General features: G+C 45.8%; 1 protein-coding gene and 1 pseudogene across 2 annotated transcripts in view; one reads left to right on the top strand and one right to left on the bottom strand.

Annotated features, from left to right (window-relative positions):
* The window catches only part of Pan3 (poly(A) specific ribonuclease subunit PAN3), a 147,578-nt gene extending 132,127 nt beyond the window's left edge, over nt 1-15,451 (bottom strand). For both annotated transcript variants that reach the window (XM_042685359.1, XM_042685360.1), the window contains exon 1: nt 14,888-15,451. In XM_042685359.1, the coding sequence (XP_042541293.1) occupies nt 14,888-15,332 (445 nt within the window). In that variant the 5' untranslated portion in view covers nt 15,333-15,451. The remainder of the gene's footprint in view (nt 1-14,887) is intronic.
* Nucleotides 5,887-6,064, top strand: LOC122112922 (annotated as a pseudogene).
* Nucleotides 15,452-16,359: the final 908 nt, after the last annotated feature.

The raw sequence follows: 16,359 nt of genomic DNA, 5'->3' as shown, positions 1-16,359 counted from the left end.
TGCAAACGCAAATTGCAAGGAAAGCCTAGAAAGATGTAATCAATCTCAAATTAGTGTATTCAGTGTATTCAGTATTCAATTGATGTGTTGGACGCGGGTTTGGGTGTAGGGCACCGGTGGCCCACGCCTGTAATCCTAGCTACTCAGAAGGCTGAGATCAGAGGATCTCCGTTCAAAGCCAGCCCGGGTAGGAAAGTTCGTGAGATTTTTATCTCCAATAAACTGCTAGAAAACCAGAAGTGGTGCTGTGGAAGTGGTGCTGTGGCTCAAGCGGTAGAACGCTCACCTTGAGCTGAAGAGCACAAGGACAGTGCCCAAGCCCAGAGTTCAAGCCCCACGAGTGACAAAAAAATAAAATAAAATAAAATAAAAAATAAATAAAGCAGGTTATGAACACTAAACCAACACTACAAAGGAAACCATAAGGAAGCACAGTCTCAGAAGAAGACAATAAAAATCAAAGCACTACAACAATGAATAAACACTACTAGAAGATTAGTGCAGTAAAACAGGAAGAGGAAGGAAGTAACAAAAATATAACAAAATGACAGTAAACATGATATTTTTCATTAGTAACATTAAACATCAAGGCACTCAATTCTCTAATCATGAGGCATCAAGCAGCAAACCTATAAAGTAAAAAACCTGGGCTGGGAATGTGGCTTAGTGGTAGAAAGCTTGACTAGTATGCATGAAGCCGTGAGTTCAATTCCTTAGTACCACATAAACAGAAAAGGCCAGAAGTGGCACTGTGGCTTAAGTGTAAAGCACTAGCCTTAAGCAAAAGAAGCTCAGGGACAGTGCCCAGGCCCTGAGTTCAAGCCCCAGGACTGACACACACAAAAAAGTAAAAAAACCTTTCTTTTAACTCAAAGAAATACATCTCACTGTCAAATATAAACACAAATTCTTCAAGGAAGGATGGAAAAAGATCTTCCAAGCACACATATCCCATAAGAAGGAAGAAGGACACCTACTGTCATCTCATAATATGAGTATGAGATAAAGAAGGTCACTTTAATAAAGGGAATAATCCATAAAGAAGAAAATGTAGCCAGGAGCCAGCCAGAGGCTCACGTCTGTAATCCTAGCTACTCAGGAGGCTGAGATCTGAGAATCCCGGTTCAAAGCCAGCCTGGGCAGGAAAGTCCATGAGACTCATTTGCAATTAACCACCAGGAAACTGGAAGTGGAACTGTGGCTCAAGTGGTAGAGTGCTAGCCTTGAGCTGAAGAGCTCAGGGACAGCTCAGGCCCAGAGTTCAAGCCCAAAAACGACCAAAAAAAAAAAGGAGCTGGGAAGGTGGCTCAGTGGTAGAGTGTTTGCCTTGCATGCATGAGGCCCTGGGTTTGATTCCTCAGCACCACATAAGCAAAAAGAAAAAAGCCAGAAGTGGCGCTGTGGCTCAAGTGGTAGAGCACTAGCCTTGAGCTGAAGAGTTGAGGGACAGCGCCCAGGCCTAGAGTTCAGGCCCCACAACCGGACCCAAAAAAAAGAAAAAGAAAAGAAAAGGACTGGGAAGGTGGCTCAGTGGTAGAGCACTTGCCTTGCATGCATGAGGTCCTGGGTTCAATTCCTCAGCACCACATAAGCAGAAAAAAAAAAAGCCAGAAATGGCGCTGTGGCTCAAATGGTAGAGCACTAGCCTTGAGCTGAAGAGCTGAGGGACAGGGCCCAGGCCCAGATTTCAGGCCCACGACCGGACCCCCTAAAAAAAAGAAGAAAGAAAAGAAAATAAATTGTACTGGTCGAAATATATGCAAAGGCTGGGATGTAGCTCAGTGGCAAAGTGCTTCCCTAGCAAGTGCCATGTCCTGGGTTCAATCCAGTACCAAGAAAGAGAAAGAGAGAAAGAGAAAGAGAGAGAGAGAAAGAGAAAGAGAGAGAAGAGAAAGAGAGAAAGAGAAAGAGGAAGGAAGGAAGGAAGGAAGGAAGGAAGGAAGGAAGGAAGGAAGGAAGGAAGGAAGGAAGGAAGGAAGGAAGGAAGGAAGGAAGGAAGGAAGGAGAGAGAGGTATATATGTGTGTGTGCAGCAAACAGTGACACACCCAATTTCTCTCCTCCCCCCCAACCCCCGCCCCCCACCAGTCATGGAGCTTGAATCTAGGGCCTGGGCATTGTGCCTGAGGTCTTTTTTACTCAAGAATAGCACTTTGAGCCACAGAGCCACTTCTACTTTTCTAGTGGTTAGTTGGAGATAAGAGTCTCAGACTTTCCTACCAGGGCTAGCTTCAAACCACAATTTTCAGACCTCAACATCCTGAGCTAAGATTACTGGCATGAGCCACCAGTACCCATCTAGCACACCCAAATATATTTAACATTTTTAAGATTTACAAAAACTGATAGATTCCAACACGATAAATAGTGAGATATTTTAACACGTCACTCTCAATAAAGGATAGATCACCCAAACAAAAGAGCAACAAAACAACAAAAATAAAACTCTAAATGACATCTTAACCCAAATAGACTTACTAGACATTTACAGATTATTTCACCCAGTAACCAAATAATACCTATTTCTCAACATCCATAGAACTTTCTCCAAAACAGGTTATAACCTAGACATTCAACAAGCTTAGCTAAATATTAAAAAATTTATATAATTCCCTGTATTTTATCTGATCACAATGGAACTAAACTAGAACTCAACAGCAAAAGATACCACAGAAAATACTCAAATACATGGACATTGAACAACACACTGTTGAATAACCGCTGGATCAGGGCTGGGAAGGTGGCTTAGTGGTAGAGTGCTTGCCTTGCATGCATGAGGCTCTGGGTTCAATTCCTCAGCACCACATAAGCAGGAAAAGCCGGAAGTGGTGCTGTGACTCAAGTGGTAGAGCGTTAACCTTCAGCTGAAGAGCCAGGGACAGCACCCAGGCCAGAGTTTAAGCCCCATGACCCATCAAAAATATAATAATAATAATGGGCTGGGAAGGTGGCTCAGTGGTAGAGCGCTTGCCTTGCATGCAGGAGGCCCTGGGTTTGATTCCTCAGCACCACATAAGCAAAAAGAAACAAGCCAGAAGTGGCACTGTGGCTCAGTGGTAGAGTGCTAGCCTTGAGGTGAAGAGCTGAGGGACAGCTCCCAGGCCCAGAGTTCAGACCCCATGACCAGACCCAAAATAAAAACATAAATAAGGGAGGGAGGAGAAATTCTTAACCTAAGCCAAGTACAGTGGTTCACATCTGTCATTCCAACTACATAGGAGGGAGAAATTGGAAGGACTGAAGTTCAAGGCCAGCTCAGGCAACAAAGAAAGCAAAACCCCAAAAGACAGGAATGGTAATACACCTGCCATCCCAGCTGAGAAGCAAAGACAGGAACATCAAAGTCACAGCCTGTCTGGGCAAAAACAGGAGACCCTATCACAGAATAACTAAAGCTAAAAGGACTCAAGAGTAGTAGAGTGAAAATAAGAAATAAACTGTTCACCTCATACTATGTAGTTTATAGACATAGTTTGAATATCTCCCAAAGTTTCATATATACATACCAGAAGCTTGTTCTCATGTGGTGTTATTAAGAGGTGATAGAACTTTCAAAAGATGAAATCTAGTAGAAAGTGATTGGGTCACTGAAGCCATTATGCTTAAAAAGAAAGCTGTTCTTCAGGGATCCTTAAGATCTGTAACAAGATAATAACCTTCCCTCTCTGGGAAGGTTGTTTTAGAAGAGCAACACTGGGCTCTCCCAGTTCTTTGGCTTCTTTCATAAGCTCCTGCCATGATACCACCTGCCAAGTTTCAGCTAAGAGAGACTCACAAAACTTATAGCCTACAAATTAGTACTGCTAAACAAACCTTTTTTTTATATAAAGTCCACAGCCTAAGATACTTTATTATAGTAATGCTAGTAAAATAGCAAATAACAATGTATTACAGCAAAAGGGAAGGAGAGAAGGGAGAGAACCTTTTCCTACTACTAAACTCTTAAGGAAAATCACTACAATTTGTTTTCCGATCCTGGGGCCTGAGCTCTGTCCCTGAGCTTCTTTGGCTCAAGGCTAGCACTCTATCACTTGAGCCACAGTGACAATTCTGGCTTATGTGGTACTGAGGAATTGAACCCAGGGCTTCATGCATGCTAGGCAAGCACTCTACCACTAAGCCACATTCCCAGCCCACTACCATTATTCTTATATGCAAAGCATTAAATACCATGGCATCTTCAAACAGACAAAAAGAAAATGTTTAGAAAACTTTTTATCCTCAAGAGAAATACAGAACATAATGTTAAACCACAACCTAACTGAGGTAATTCTATAAAGGACTAACAATGTCCTGAAAGTACTTAAGCTAGATTTCTAGCAATCTAACTAGACCAATCTTTCCCCTTTAACCTTTTTTTTGTTTTTTTGCCAGTTCTGGACCTTGAACTCAGGGCCTGGGCACTGTCCCTGAGCCTCTCTGTGCTCAAGGCTAGCAAGCTACCACTTGAGCCACAGTGCTACCTCTGGCTTTCTCTATGTGGTACTGAGGAATTGAACACAGGGCTTCAAGCATGCTAGGCAAGCACTCTGCAACTAAGCCACATTCCCAGCCCTAAACTCTTTTTCTTGGGGGGAGGGGGTACGCAGTTGTGGGCCTGGGCTCTTATTCTTTTGCTTTGAAACATTCCTTCCTGGTTATTATAGCTATATAGAAAAAAAGATAAAAGTAATACTATCAACTATTTACTGGCTTCATATGCACAATCTCAACAGTCCTTTATAATAGGTATGATTATTGTCCACCAGAGTGGGAGTGTCAGAAATAGTATTTGAAACCTATACAGTCTTATTTCAAAGGCTTTACACTACTATATTCTCAGCTGATGCTAAATTCACATTTCCAACTGCACATTACTAAATGTCTGAGTAGGTATATGACATGTTCTTTTTAGCTGAAACCTCAAATATAGTACCAAGCCATTCCTTTCTGTTCCTTAGCTATCTCCCCTCCAAGAAATTGCTTTACAAATCCCTCAGATGTGCCCTCTATTATTTTGACTACCCTAAAACAAGTCCTTTGCAATTTTTCCTTCAAGTGTTAAAAGACTTTTATTCTAAACGGTTTCCCTGCTTCCATCCTAAGAGGCAAAAACTGAACTAATTAATTAAGGAGAAAGGGAGGAAAGAAAATCTTTGGTTGTTTAAAACACAGATCACTTATTACAATGCCAGAAAGGCCTTCAAATTGTGGCTATAACCTAGCATGTAATGCCACTATCCAAATTTCAGCCTGAATTCTTGCCACATCATCAAATGACTAGTGAACAAAACTACGTACAATGCACTCTCTCTAAAAATCTGTCATCTGCCAACAATTCTCTTCTTTCCTACCAAAAAAAAACAAATGGCAGGGATGTGGGGAAAAGGGAACCCTACTGAACTGCTGGTGGGAACATAAACTAGTACAACCACTCTGGAAAGCAGTCTGGAAGTTCCTCAAAAAACTAAACATAGACTTTCACTATGACCCAGCCATACCACTCCTTGGCATCTACACTGAGCATCATGAGCCAGGATATAAGGATACCCACACTATTCACAATAGCCAAAATATGCAAACAGCCCAGCAAACCCAAAAAATGTGGTACCTATATTCAATGGAATTTTACACAGCCATTAGAAAGAATGAACTAGCCAGGCACTAGTGGCTCACACCTGTAATCCTAGCTACTTAGGAGGATGAGATCTGAGGATAGGCGGTTCAAAGGCAGCCTAGGGAAGGAAAAGTCTGTGAGACTCTTATTTCCAATTAACCACAAGAAAACCGAAGTGGTGCTGTGTTTCAAGTGGTAGAGGGCTCATCTTGAGCTGAGCTCAGGGAGAGTGCCCAGGCCCAGAGTTCAAGCCCCATGACCAACAAAAAAAAAAAAGAATAAAATAATTTCAGCTTTGCGCAGTGGCAGTATCGTAGCCAATGAGGTTTATCCGAGGCGCGATTATTGCTAATTGAAAATAATTTCATTTACAGGGAAAGGAATAGAACTAGAACAAATCATGTTAAGTGAGGTAAGTCAGAGAGACAAATAGCGCAAGTTCTACCTGATATAAGGAAGTTAGATCTAAAATGCAGTAGGATAATGCCAAATTACACAGGATTCGGGGCTGGGAAGGTGGCTCATTGGTTGAGTGCTTGCTTTTGCATGCATGAAGCCCTGGGTTTGATTCCTCAGCACCACATGAACAGAAAAAGCCGGAAGTGGTGCTGTGACTCAAGTAGTAGAGTGCTAGCCTTGAGCTGAAGAGCTGAGGGACAGTGGCCAGGTACAGAGTTCATGCCCCACAACAACCAAAAAAAAAAATACATACACAGGATTCTAAAGACTCATAGTGAGACCAAAAGAGGACAGTTTTAGGAGAGAATCACAAAGGTGCAATACCCAAGCACCTCTTCACATGTATATAAAATAATATACATACTGAAACAAACTCCAAAGATGTGGAAACAAAGGCCTTTTTTCTTAATTTGTTTTTTTCTTTTTCTGTTTACTCTGCATTATTTACCTTAAATATTGTGTATTCATGTGCCCATCTGTGTGGGAGGGCACAGAATCTGAGGGAAAAAGGTTAAAAAAAAAAAAGTGCAGCTGGGAAGGTGGCCCAGTGGTAGAGCGCTTGCCTTGCATGCATGAGGCCCTGGGTTCGATTCCTCAGCACCACATAAGCAAAAAGAAAAAAAGTGAGCAGTGGAATGCACTGGATGAAAGTGATATGCAACTCATGGGTGGAGCTGGGAGTGAGAAAAAGAGAGAATGGGGAACAGTTGACATTATGCAAAAGCAAATAAACTCATTATCTGATGTATATAAATGTAACCCACTGTATATCACCTCTAAAATAACAATATATTTTTAAAAAAAAACTTCAATGCTACATGTTATGAAACCTTCTAAAATATGCCTGAACAAAGTTTATCTATCATACATTTTATCATACATTTTTTTGGGGGGGGTCCAGTCATGGGGCTTGAACTCTGGGCCTGGGCGCGGTCCCTCAGCTCTTCAGCTCAAGGCTAGCGCTCTACCACTTGAGCCACAGCACCACTTCCCGCTTTTTTCTTTTTTGCTTATGTGGTGCTGAGGAATCGAACCCAGGGCCTCAGGCATGCAAGGCAGAACTCTACCACGGAGCCACCTTCCCAGCCCCATCATACATTTTATACCTATCATTTTATACCTATACATACATTTTATACCTATAGCATATTGAGCCATACCATAAATAATACATTTCAAATTTCTTTATTAGCCTGTGTAATTATAAATGGCCAAGACAATGTTTGATTCATTTCTATATTCCCTAACAGTTAACAAAATACTTGGCATGAAAATATTCAATAAAAGTTTGAATACAACTATGTATGATAATACATGCATTGAGATGCATTCACACATAAACTGATTATAAGGATGGTATACTTAGGGGAGGAAACTAAAGGCGCAACTTCTCTGAATGATGGGAGAGGGGAAAATGAAGGAAGAGGTGACAATGACCAAGAAGCATTGTACTCATAACCTGACTTATGGAATTTGAACCCCTTTGTACAACTACTTAATAATAACAGCAACAATAATAAATTTAAAGATAAGTACTATAATTAAATTAATCTCTCTAGTCTGGGCTCACAGCACATCACAAAAAAACTAAACAGACTATATTAGTCACTGAAGAATATGCCACCTGAAGAAAATATGTGACTTCCAGAGAACAATTTTTTTTAAACAATTTTTTTTGAGGGGTCCGGTCGTGGGGCCTGAACTCTGGGCCTGTGCGCTGTCCCTCAGCTCTTCAGCTCAAGGCTAGCGCTCTACCACTTGAGCCACAGCGTCACTTCCGGCTTTTTTCTTTTTGCTTATGTGGTGCTGAGGAATCAAACCCAGGGCCTCATGCATGCAGGGCAAGCGCTCTCCCACTTAGTCACCTTCCCAGCCCCAGAGAACAATTTTTTTAAAACTGCTTCCCCAGTCACAGGTCCAGAGCTTGGTTTGGGGGACCCAGCCAGGATGCCCTCAACTTGCCTGATAACAAGAATCACCTCAGGCCCAGCTGTCCCACTCCTAGTAGCTACAACTCAAGAAGGCCCAGGAACAGCATAGGCCATTGCTACAGAAGTATAGGCTATAAACACTGGCAGTGTCCCTATGGTACTGCCTCTGTAAGCACACAGACAGAATACAACAACAGTGAGGCAATGGTGGAATTCACCTAATTTTAAAGGATGTCTTGGATAGCATGAAAGCCCTACAATGACTTGTGGTGACACTGTCCTCATTAGGACAATGCCAAACACTATAGTCCTTTAAGCCACTAGTATGCACCTTTGGCCTGGAAAAGCAGCAGATAACAGACTCCAACCAGTAAAAGCTACTTGAACAGATGGGAGCCCAGAACTACAAGGTTGGGGCTGCCAAGAAGCCTTGGGGGACCCAACATACACATACATACACTCTCTCTCTCTCTCTCTCTCTCTCTCTCTCTCTCTCTCTCTCTTTCTCTCGTAGGAATCAAGAAGGATTATTCCCCAGTTTAAAGACTTTTCCCTGTCAGGTTGTAGACTTAGGACAAGTTACCCTTTTGAGAATGACTATCTTGTAACTGCTCCACCACTGAATTCTGGACTCAAATAATTTATTAACTTCACAAGCTGGGGTAGGGGACTGAAGATGGACTTAACATAGAATGAAACATTCTTCCGGTTAGTTCACCAATGTGTGCTTTAGATGAGATTTGACCATGGACTTTTAAGTTGATAAAGGAATGAACTAAAACTTTCAGGACTTAACCTGGTGTCAGTGGCTCCCACCTGCTCAGGAGGCTGAGATCTGAGGACTTCAGTTCAAAGTCAGCCCAGACAGAAAGTCTGTGAGGTTCTTATCTCCAATAAAGCACCAAAAAAAACAAAAGTGAAGCTGGGACTCAAGCGGTAGAGCACTAGCCTTGAGCACAAAAGCCCAGGGACAGTGCCAGGACCAACACACACAGAATGAATATATTTCATATAAAGAAGGTCATGAAGGTCATGAATTTGGAGGCTCAGTGGCAGGATGATTGAATGGAATGAATTCCTTAGAGTTTCTAACCCATAATTCACAGTACTGGGAGGTAAGATCTAATAAGAGGTAGGTCAACAAGGGTTCTGCCCTTATGAACAAATTAATGTTATTACTTAAACACTGAATTAGTTAACTCTGAATTTATAAAGCCAAATCTGAGAGCATCCTTATGCACTCTTTTTTTTTTTTTTTTTTGGTCGTGGGACTTGAACTCTGGGCCTGGGCCTAGGCTCTATCCCTGAGCTCTTCAGCTAAAAGCTATCGCTCTTCCACTTGGGCTACAGCGCCACCTCGGGTTTTCTGGTGGTTTATTAGAGATAAGAATCTCGGACTTTCCTGCTAGGGCTGGCTCTAAACCATGATCCTCAGATGTCAGCCTCCTTAGTAGCTAGGATTACATGAGTGAACCACCGGTGCCCAGTCTTGTGCATGCTTTTTTTATTTTGGTCAGTTATGGAGCTTGAACTAAGGGCCGGGGCATGCCCCTGAGCATAAAGCTGGGCACTAGCACTATACCACTTTGAGTCAAAGCACCACTTCCAGTTTTCTGGGGTTTATTGGAGATAAAGAGTCTCATGGACTTTCCTGCCCTGGCTGGCTCTGAACTGTGAGCCTCAGATCTCAGACTCAGTAGCAAGGATCTCAGATCTCAGTAGCTAGGATTATAGGCATGAGACACCAGCACCCAGAATCGTCGTGCTCTTATTTATACTTTCTTGCTTGTCTGACATGGAATGAGGCAACATGAAGGCCCACTCCAGACACTAGCACCTTGATATTGAACATCCCAGTCAACAGAACAGTGAGAAATACATTTCTTTACAAATTATTCAGTCTATGGTATTGTATTCTAACAACAGAAACAGACTGACAGCAGTTTCTACAAGTACCTCAACAAAAAGTCTAAAAACAAGCCCAATGCTGCTGGCTACACCTGTAATCCCAGCTACAAAAGAGGCTGAGATTTGAGGATTCTAATTCAAAGCTAACCTAGGCAAGAATGTCTATGAGACATCTCCAATTATCCAGTAAAAAGCCAGATATGGAAGAGTAACAAGTGGTAGAGCATCAGACTTGAATAAAACACCGAGGGAGAGTGAAAGGCCCAGAATTAAAGCCATAATACCAGCACACACAAAAAGAAAATCTAAACACTCGTAACATAAACATACAAGACATCATGAAGGTCAAACAATACTTCTACAGGCTATCTAGTTTATTACTATCTAGTTTATTACATACCAGGTGGGCTAATGACTTTCAGCTCAAAATCCTTACATTTAAAATGATGGTCAAGAACTTGGAATATGGTTTGGTGGTAGAGTGCTTGCCTAGCATGTACAAAGCCCTGGGTTCAATTCTGCAGTAAAACATAAAAAGAAATAGCACTATGGCTCAAGTGGTAGAATGCTATCCTTGAGCAAAAGCAACTCAGGGACAGTACCCAGGCCCTCCCTGAGTTCAAGCCCCAGGACTGGCAAAAAACAAAACAAAATAAATGACAGTCAAAAAATAAAAGGAAATTGCCTTAATGATAATATAAAAATCAGGTTAGCAGCCGGGTGCTGGTGGCTCACACCTGTAATCCTAGCTATTCATGAGGCTAAGATCTGAGGATCCAGGTTCAAAGCCAGCCCAGGAGACTCTTATCTCCAATAAACCACTCAGAAAACCGGAAGTAGCACTGTGGCTCAAATGGGAGGGCGCTAGCCTTGAGCTGAAGAGCAGAGGGACAATGCCCAGAGTTCAAGTCCCACAAGTGACAAAAAAAAAAAAAAAAATCAGGTTAGCAGAGTAAAATTTAAACGTGTGTGTGTGTGTGTGCGTGCGTGCGTGCGCGCGCGCGCGCGCGCGCATGCGCACTGATGCTTGAACTCAGGAACTGGGTGCTGTCCCTGAGCTTTTGTGTTCAAGGCTAGCCCTCTTACTACTTGAGCTACAGCTCCACTTCCAACTTTTCTGGGGGGGAATTAATTGAAGATAAGAGTCTCATGGGTTTTTCTTCCCAGGCTGGTTTGGAATCCTCAGATCTTAGCCTCCTAAGTAGCTAGGATACCAGGTGTGAGCTACCATGCCCAGCTTAATGTTCTTCTAAAAGCATTATTCAGAATGTATTGTCTGAATTGCTGAACATAACCTGTAAATTAAGCTTAATTTAAAAAAATGTACTACAGCCAGGCACATTGGTGGCTCACACCTGTAATCCTAGCTACTCAGGAAGCTGAGATTTGAGGACTATGGTTCAAAGCCTACCAGAGCAAGTCGGTGACTCTTACCTCCAATAATCTACTCAAGAGAGCTCAAACCTCAGTACTGGCAAAAAAAAAAAAAAAAAAAAGGAGATAGTATGAACATATGAAAGCTAATAATAAGTAAACCAGGTGTAAAAATTCAGAACTGGGGGCTGGGAAGGTGGCTCAGTGGTAGAGCGCTTGCCTTGCATGCCTGAGGCCCTGGGTTCGATTCCTCAGCACCACATAAGCAAAAAGAAAAAAGCCGGAAGTGGCTCTGTGGCTCAAGTGGTAGAGTGCTATCCTTGAGCTGAAGAGCTGAGGGACAGCGCCCAGGCCCAGAGTTCAGGCCCCACAACCGGACTCAAAAAATGATAAATAAAATTTTTTAAAAATTCAGAACTGTCTTTAATCTCCAATACCATCATCTTCCCACATTCATGATCAACTTTACAAGCCACTTATAATATGAAACATTCATGTGTATGTGCATTGGTCCTGAAATTTGCACTCAGGAGAGTGGGTGCTGTCCTCAAGGCTGGCACTCTACCACTTGAGCCACAACTCCACTTCTGGTTTTGTTTGTCTGGGGTTTATTTGGGGTGGGGGGGAGGGTTCATGTTGGACTGTTGGGGGGGCTCTTGTGGGGTTTTTGATGGTTAATTGAAGGTAAGAGTCTCACTGAACCATGATCCTCAGATCTCAGCTTCCTGAGTAGCTAAGATTACAGGTGTGAGCCACAGGTGGTGGGGACTATACAGTAATTTTATCCTAGCTAGGAATCACAACCTGTTATTACTGAAATATCAAGAAGCTTGCCAAATTAAACCAAGCACTGGAGTCCAAATATAAATTTTCTATTTAAATCAAGCAACAATTAGAAACCTAAGAGTTCGTTTTAAATACTTCCCTAGCATTAACTGTCCCACCTTTGAGCCACTGCTTTTTTCCTCCAGCTGCTGTGTGCTTCGCTAGTTTTACCATCTTCACCAGTTTAAATCCTTTCCTATGTTTCAAGTCAAAACTACTTTTCTTTTTTTTGGTCGGTGGTGCAGCTTAAACTCTGGGCCTGGACGCTGTCCCTCAGCTCTTCAGCTCAAGGCAAGAGCTCTACCATTGTCCCTCAGCTCTTCAGCTCAAGGCAAGAGCTCTACCACTTGAGCCACAGCGCCACCTCCGGTTTTATTGGTGGTTTACTGGAGATAAGAGTCTCATGTAGGGCTGGGAAGGTGGCTCAGTGGTAGAGCACCTGCCTTGCATGTATGAGGCCCTGGGTTCGATTCCTCAGCACCACATAGGTAAAAAGAAAAAAGCCGGAAATGGTGCTGTGGCTCAAGTGGTAGAGTGCTAGCCTTGAGCTGAAGAGCTAAAGGACAGCGCCCAGGCCCAGAGTTCAGGCCCCACAACCAGATCCAAAAAAAAAAAAAAAAAAAGCTATAAAAAAGAAAGATCATCTATTATATTGAATACTAACCAGCATCAAACTTTTTTTAGGGGGGAGTATTGGGATTTGATCTCAAGACTTGACAATTGCACTTTTCACTGGTTATTTTGAAAATAGTCTAGCAAACTTCTCTCGATTTGAGAAAGCAAAAAAATCTCAAGTCTCCTGAATAACTTAAGATTACAGGTGGGAGCCACAAGCGCTTGGTTCAAACATCCTTAAATTGAGAAATGTACCTTGAAAACAACAAAGCTGCTTTTCAAAAAGGTTAAATTCCAGCCAGGTATGGTTGGCTGTTACTCTAACTACTCAGGAGACTGAGATCTGGGGATCATTGTTAGAAGCCAGCCTGAGCAGAAAAGTCCATGAGACTCCAATAAACCACCAAAAAAGCCCGAAGTGAAGCTGTGGCCCAAGTGGTAGACCTCTAGCCTTGAGCAAAAAAGTTCAGGAACAGTTCCCAGGCCCTGAGTTCAAGCTCCAGCAAAAACACAAAAATAAGGGGAAGGATAAGTTCCACCAACCCTTTTGTTGTTGTTAAACAAAACACTAGAATATTGAAATGTCTTTTTTTCTTTTCTTTTCCTTTTTTTTTTTTTTTTTTGGTGGGTCATAGGGCTTAAACTCAGTCTTGGCACTGTCCTTGAGCTTTTTCCGCTCAAGGCTAGAGCTCTACCATTTTGAACCACAGCTCCAGTTCCGGTTTTCTTGAGGTTCATTGGAGATAGTAGTCCCAGGACTTTCCTGTCCAGGCTAGCTGGGCAGGAGATCCTCAGATCTCAGCCTCCTGAGTAGCTAGGATTACAGGCCAAAGTCACCAGCACCTGGCTACAAGTTAATTTTCTAAGCTATCTGCCTTATCAAATGTATCTGCTTTGCACTGAAGTCAAGCCCTTTGAGCTACAAAGGTAGAGGCCCTTCTCCAGCATGTACAAGGATCTAAGTTCTGGACCTTGCACCACAAAACAAGGTCATGTCCATCACTCCAAAGGAAGTACCATCTTTTGCAAGGTCAAGTTTATCATTCCAAAAGAAATACAATCTTTGAGAAGGGAGGAGATATATGGATCAAGTGCTGTGTTAAAACAGAAAAAGAAAAAAGTTCTGCCTATCATTATTTCAAGATCTAAAAGCCATTCAGAACTCATTTGGTTGGAAACGATTTATAAGACACAAAAGAGCAAAATTTGGGACCTCCGTACTCTTTTCAGGACAGATGACAGTTACAAAATCCAGTCACAGCTAAATGACAAATGCCAGGCTTTATCAACTGCCTAAGACTATGTAAAACAGCCTTACCGGGCACAATCGCACACAAACGCGTGCCGAAGCACAATGAAACTTTTCAAGATACAACGTTCAGTGTGACTGCTTCGAAGTTGTGGGAGACTAGATAGATACCTACTGACACCGGTTAACTTGGTCTAAACTTTCAGGAAACTATGTTGAAATGCAAAGCAAGTCTTGTGAAATTCCTAAACTCTCGAAGTTCCCACTCCCTGCTCATCCTTAGAAAGCAATGCCCTACCTGGAAAACCTTTCGCTCCCCCAGAGCCTTCAACTTTTTTTTTCATTTTTAATCGACTCCGGCAAGCCCTAAGCCTGACCCTCACCTCCCCCACACACACACCCCTACACACACACACACACACACACACACACACACACACACACACACACACGAGAACCTCAGCGCACGGTAGATAACCACTCCACACGAACACGCAAAACACATGTGCTCGCAAACCCGGCCCCTCTCCACACACACACACCGCGGAAACGGCACCCCTTTTTTCCCCACTCGGCAGGCCACAGCCCATCCCCCGGCCTTCCAGCCCCCCCCAGCACCCCAGTCCACCCACCCACGTTCCCCGGGAACCCAGCCTCCTCTGGCTCCCGGGCTCTCTAAAGGCAGCGGAGAAGGCCAGCAGGAAGAAGGAAGGAAGGAAGGAAGGAAGGAAGGCTGGCAGGCAGGCTCGGACCGGGCCTAGGCCTCTCCTACCACCCGGCGCAGGGCGGGGGGGAAAGGAGGGGGAGAAACTCGCGGGCCGGGCTCGGTTCCCACCAGCAGTCAGGGCCTCATCCGGCCCAGGCCTTTCCCCCGGCGCCGCGCCCCGAGGCCGACAGGGCCCTCCTTCCCCGCCCCGGCCACACAACTCACTGGCTAGCCGCGGTCCATCGAGTCCCCCGCTGCTGCCTCCTCCAACGCCGGCCGCGGCGGCCGCCCCCGGAGCCCCCAGGTCCGGCTTCTTGGGTCCCGGGGGCGGTCCGGCTCCCCCTCCTGGCACGGCTCCCGGCGGGAAGCCGGCCCCCGGCGCCCCGGCCAGAGCCAGGGGGACGCTGTTGCTATGGAGGCTGAGGCCCGGGGCGGCCCCGGCGGCCGGGTCCTCATGCAGGAACTGACACTCCTCCCCGTAGAAGCAAGTCTTGTCCTTGGCGTAGTAGCGGCAGTACTTCAGCTTCACTCCCGCCGCCGCCGCCGCCGCCGCCGCCGCCGGCCCGCCGGGGACACCCCCGACCCCCGGCGGGGCCGCCGCCGCCGCCAGCGAGGACGAGGGAGAGGAGGCGGCGGCCGAGGGGGGCGGGAGGCCGCCGCCACTGTTCATGGCACCGCCGCAGCCTCGGCCGCCGCCAACGCCGCCGCCAAGGCCACCATAGACGGGGGAGGGAAGGCAGACGCGGCCGAGGCCCGCGACGCGGCTGGGCGGGCGGGTCGTCCCGCAGCGGGAGCCGGAGCCGCCCGGGGAGAGGGGGAGGGGAGAGGGGAGGAGGGGGCTGGAGGGGGGGGGAGAGCCGGGATTCTCTCTCTCACTCACTCGCTCCTTCTCTTCTCTTAAAGGGGCCGCGCGGGACGACGGACGGGGTGGGCGCACGGGCCCAGACGGCGCCTTGATGGGCGCGGGCCTGAGAGAGCCAGGAGAGGCGGCGGCCGGCCAGCGGGCGGGAAGGACGGAGGGGCCGGTTTATTTTTAAATTCTGCCTCCACTCGCTCCCTCGCGCTCGGGTTCCTCCGAGTTGTTTATTCCATTTTCCTCTTCCTGAGACGGCCGTCGCCGCTGCGCCTGCGCGCGGGGCGCGGTGGCTTGTGGGTAGGGAGAGCGCGTTGAGGGATAGGAAGGGGGGAGTGGAGGGGTGGGAGGGGGAGAAGGGGGGGAGGACGCGAGAAGAGCCGGTTCTCCCGTCCTCCCCACCCCGCGGGGGGCGTCCGCGAGCCGACGGCCGGTGTTCGAGGTGCCCCGGTCCCGGGCGACGTCGGGTGGCCTCACGAGACCAGCTACCTTTCCCCGCCGCAGGCTCTCCTCTCTCACCAGGTGTCACTTTTTTTTCTTTTTAATTGAACAAACGGAAATGGAGGGTTTGGAGGAGCTGCACCTGGGGCCGCGAGCCGCTTCCTCTCCCGCCTCCCTCTCCTCCCTCCCCGTCCCGTCCCCGTCCTCCCCCGCCCCCGTCCCCCCCCCCTCCGTGTGGAGAGCTGCGGGGCTGAGTCTAAAAGAAGCTCAGTTTCGGCCCCCCCTCTTCCCTCCCCCCCCCCCCCGTGCGGCACCTGTTTTCTCTGCAATTATGTTGCCACAGGCCCCTGTAAGTTTTTTTTATGAAAAAAAAATGAGATGCCGCCAGAACAACACTGGGCTT

The sequence above is a fragment of the Dipodomys spectabilis genome, unplaced genomic scaffold (genome assembly GCF_019054845.1).
Source record: "Dipodomys spectabilis isolate Male_0828 unplaced genomic scaffold, ASM1905484v1 ptg000095l, whole genome shotgun sequence".
Taxonomy (NCBI): domain Eukaryota; kingdom Metazoa; phylum Chordata; class Mammalia; order Rodentia; family Heteromyidae; genus Dipodomys; species Dipodomys spectabilis.
Note: the sequence above shows the minus strand (reverse complement) of the source record. Positions and strands in the feature narration are given on the sequence as shown.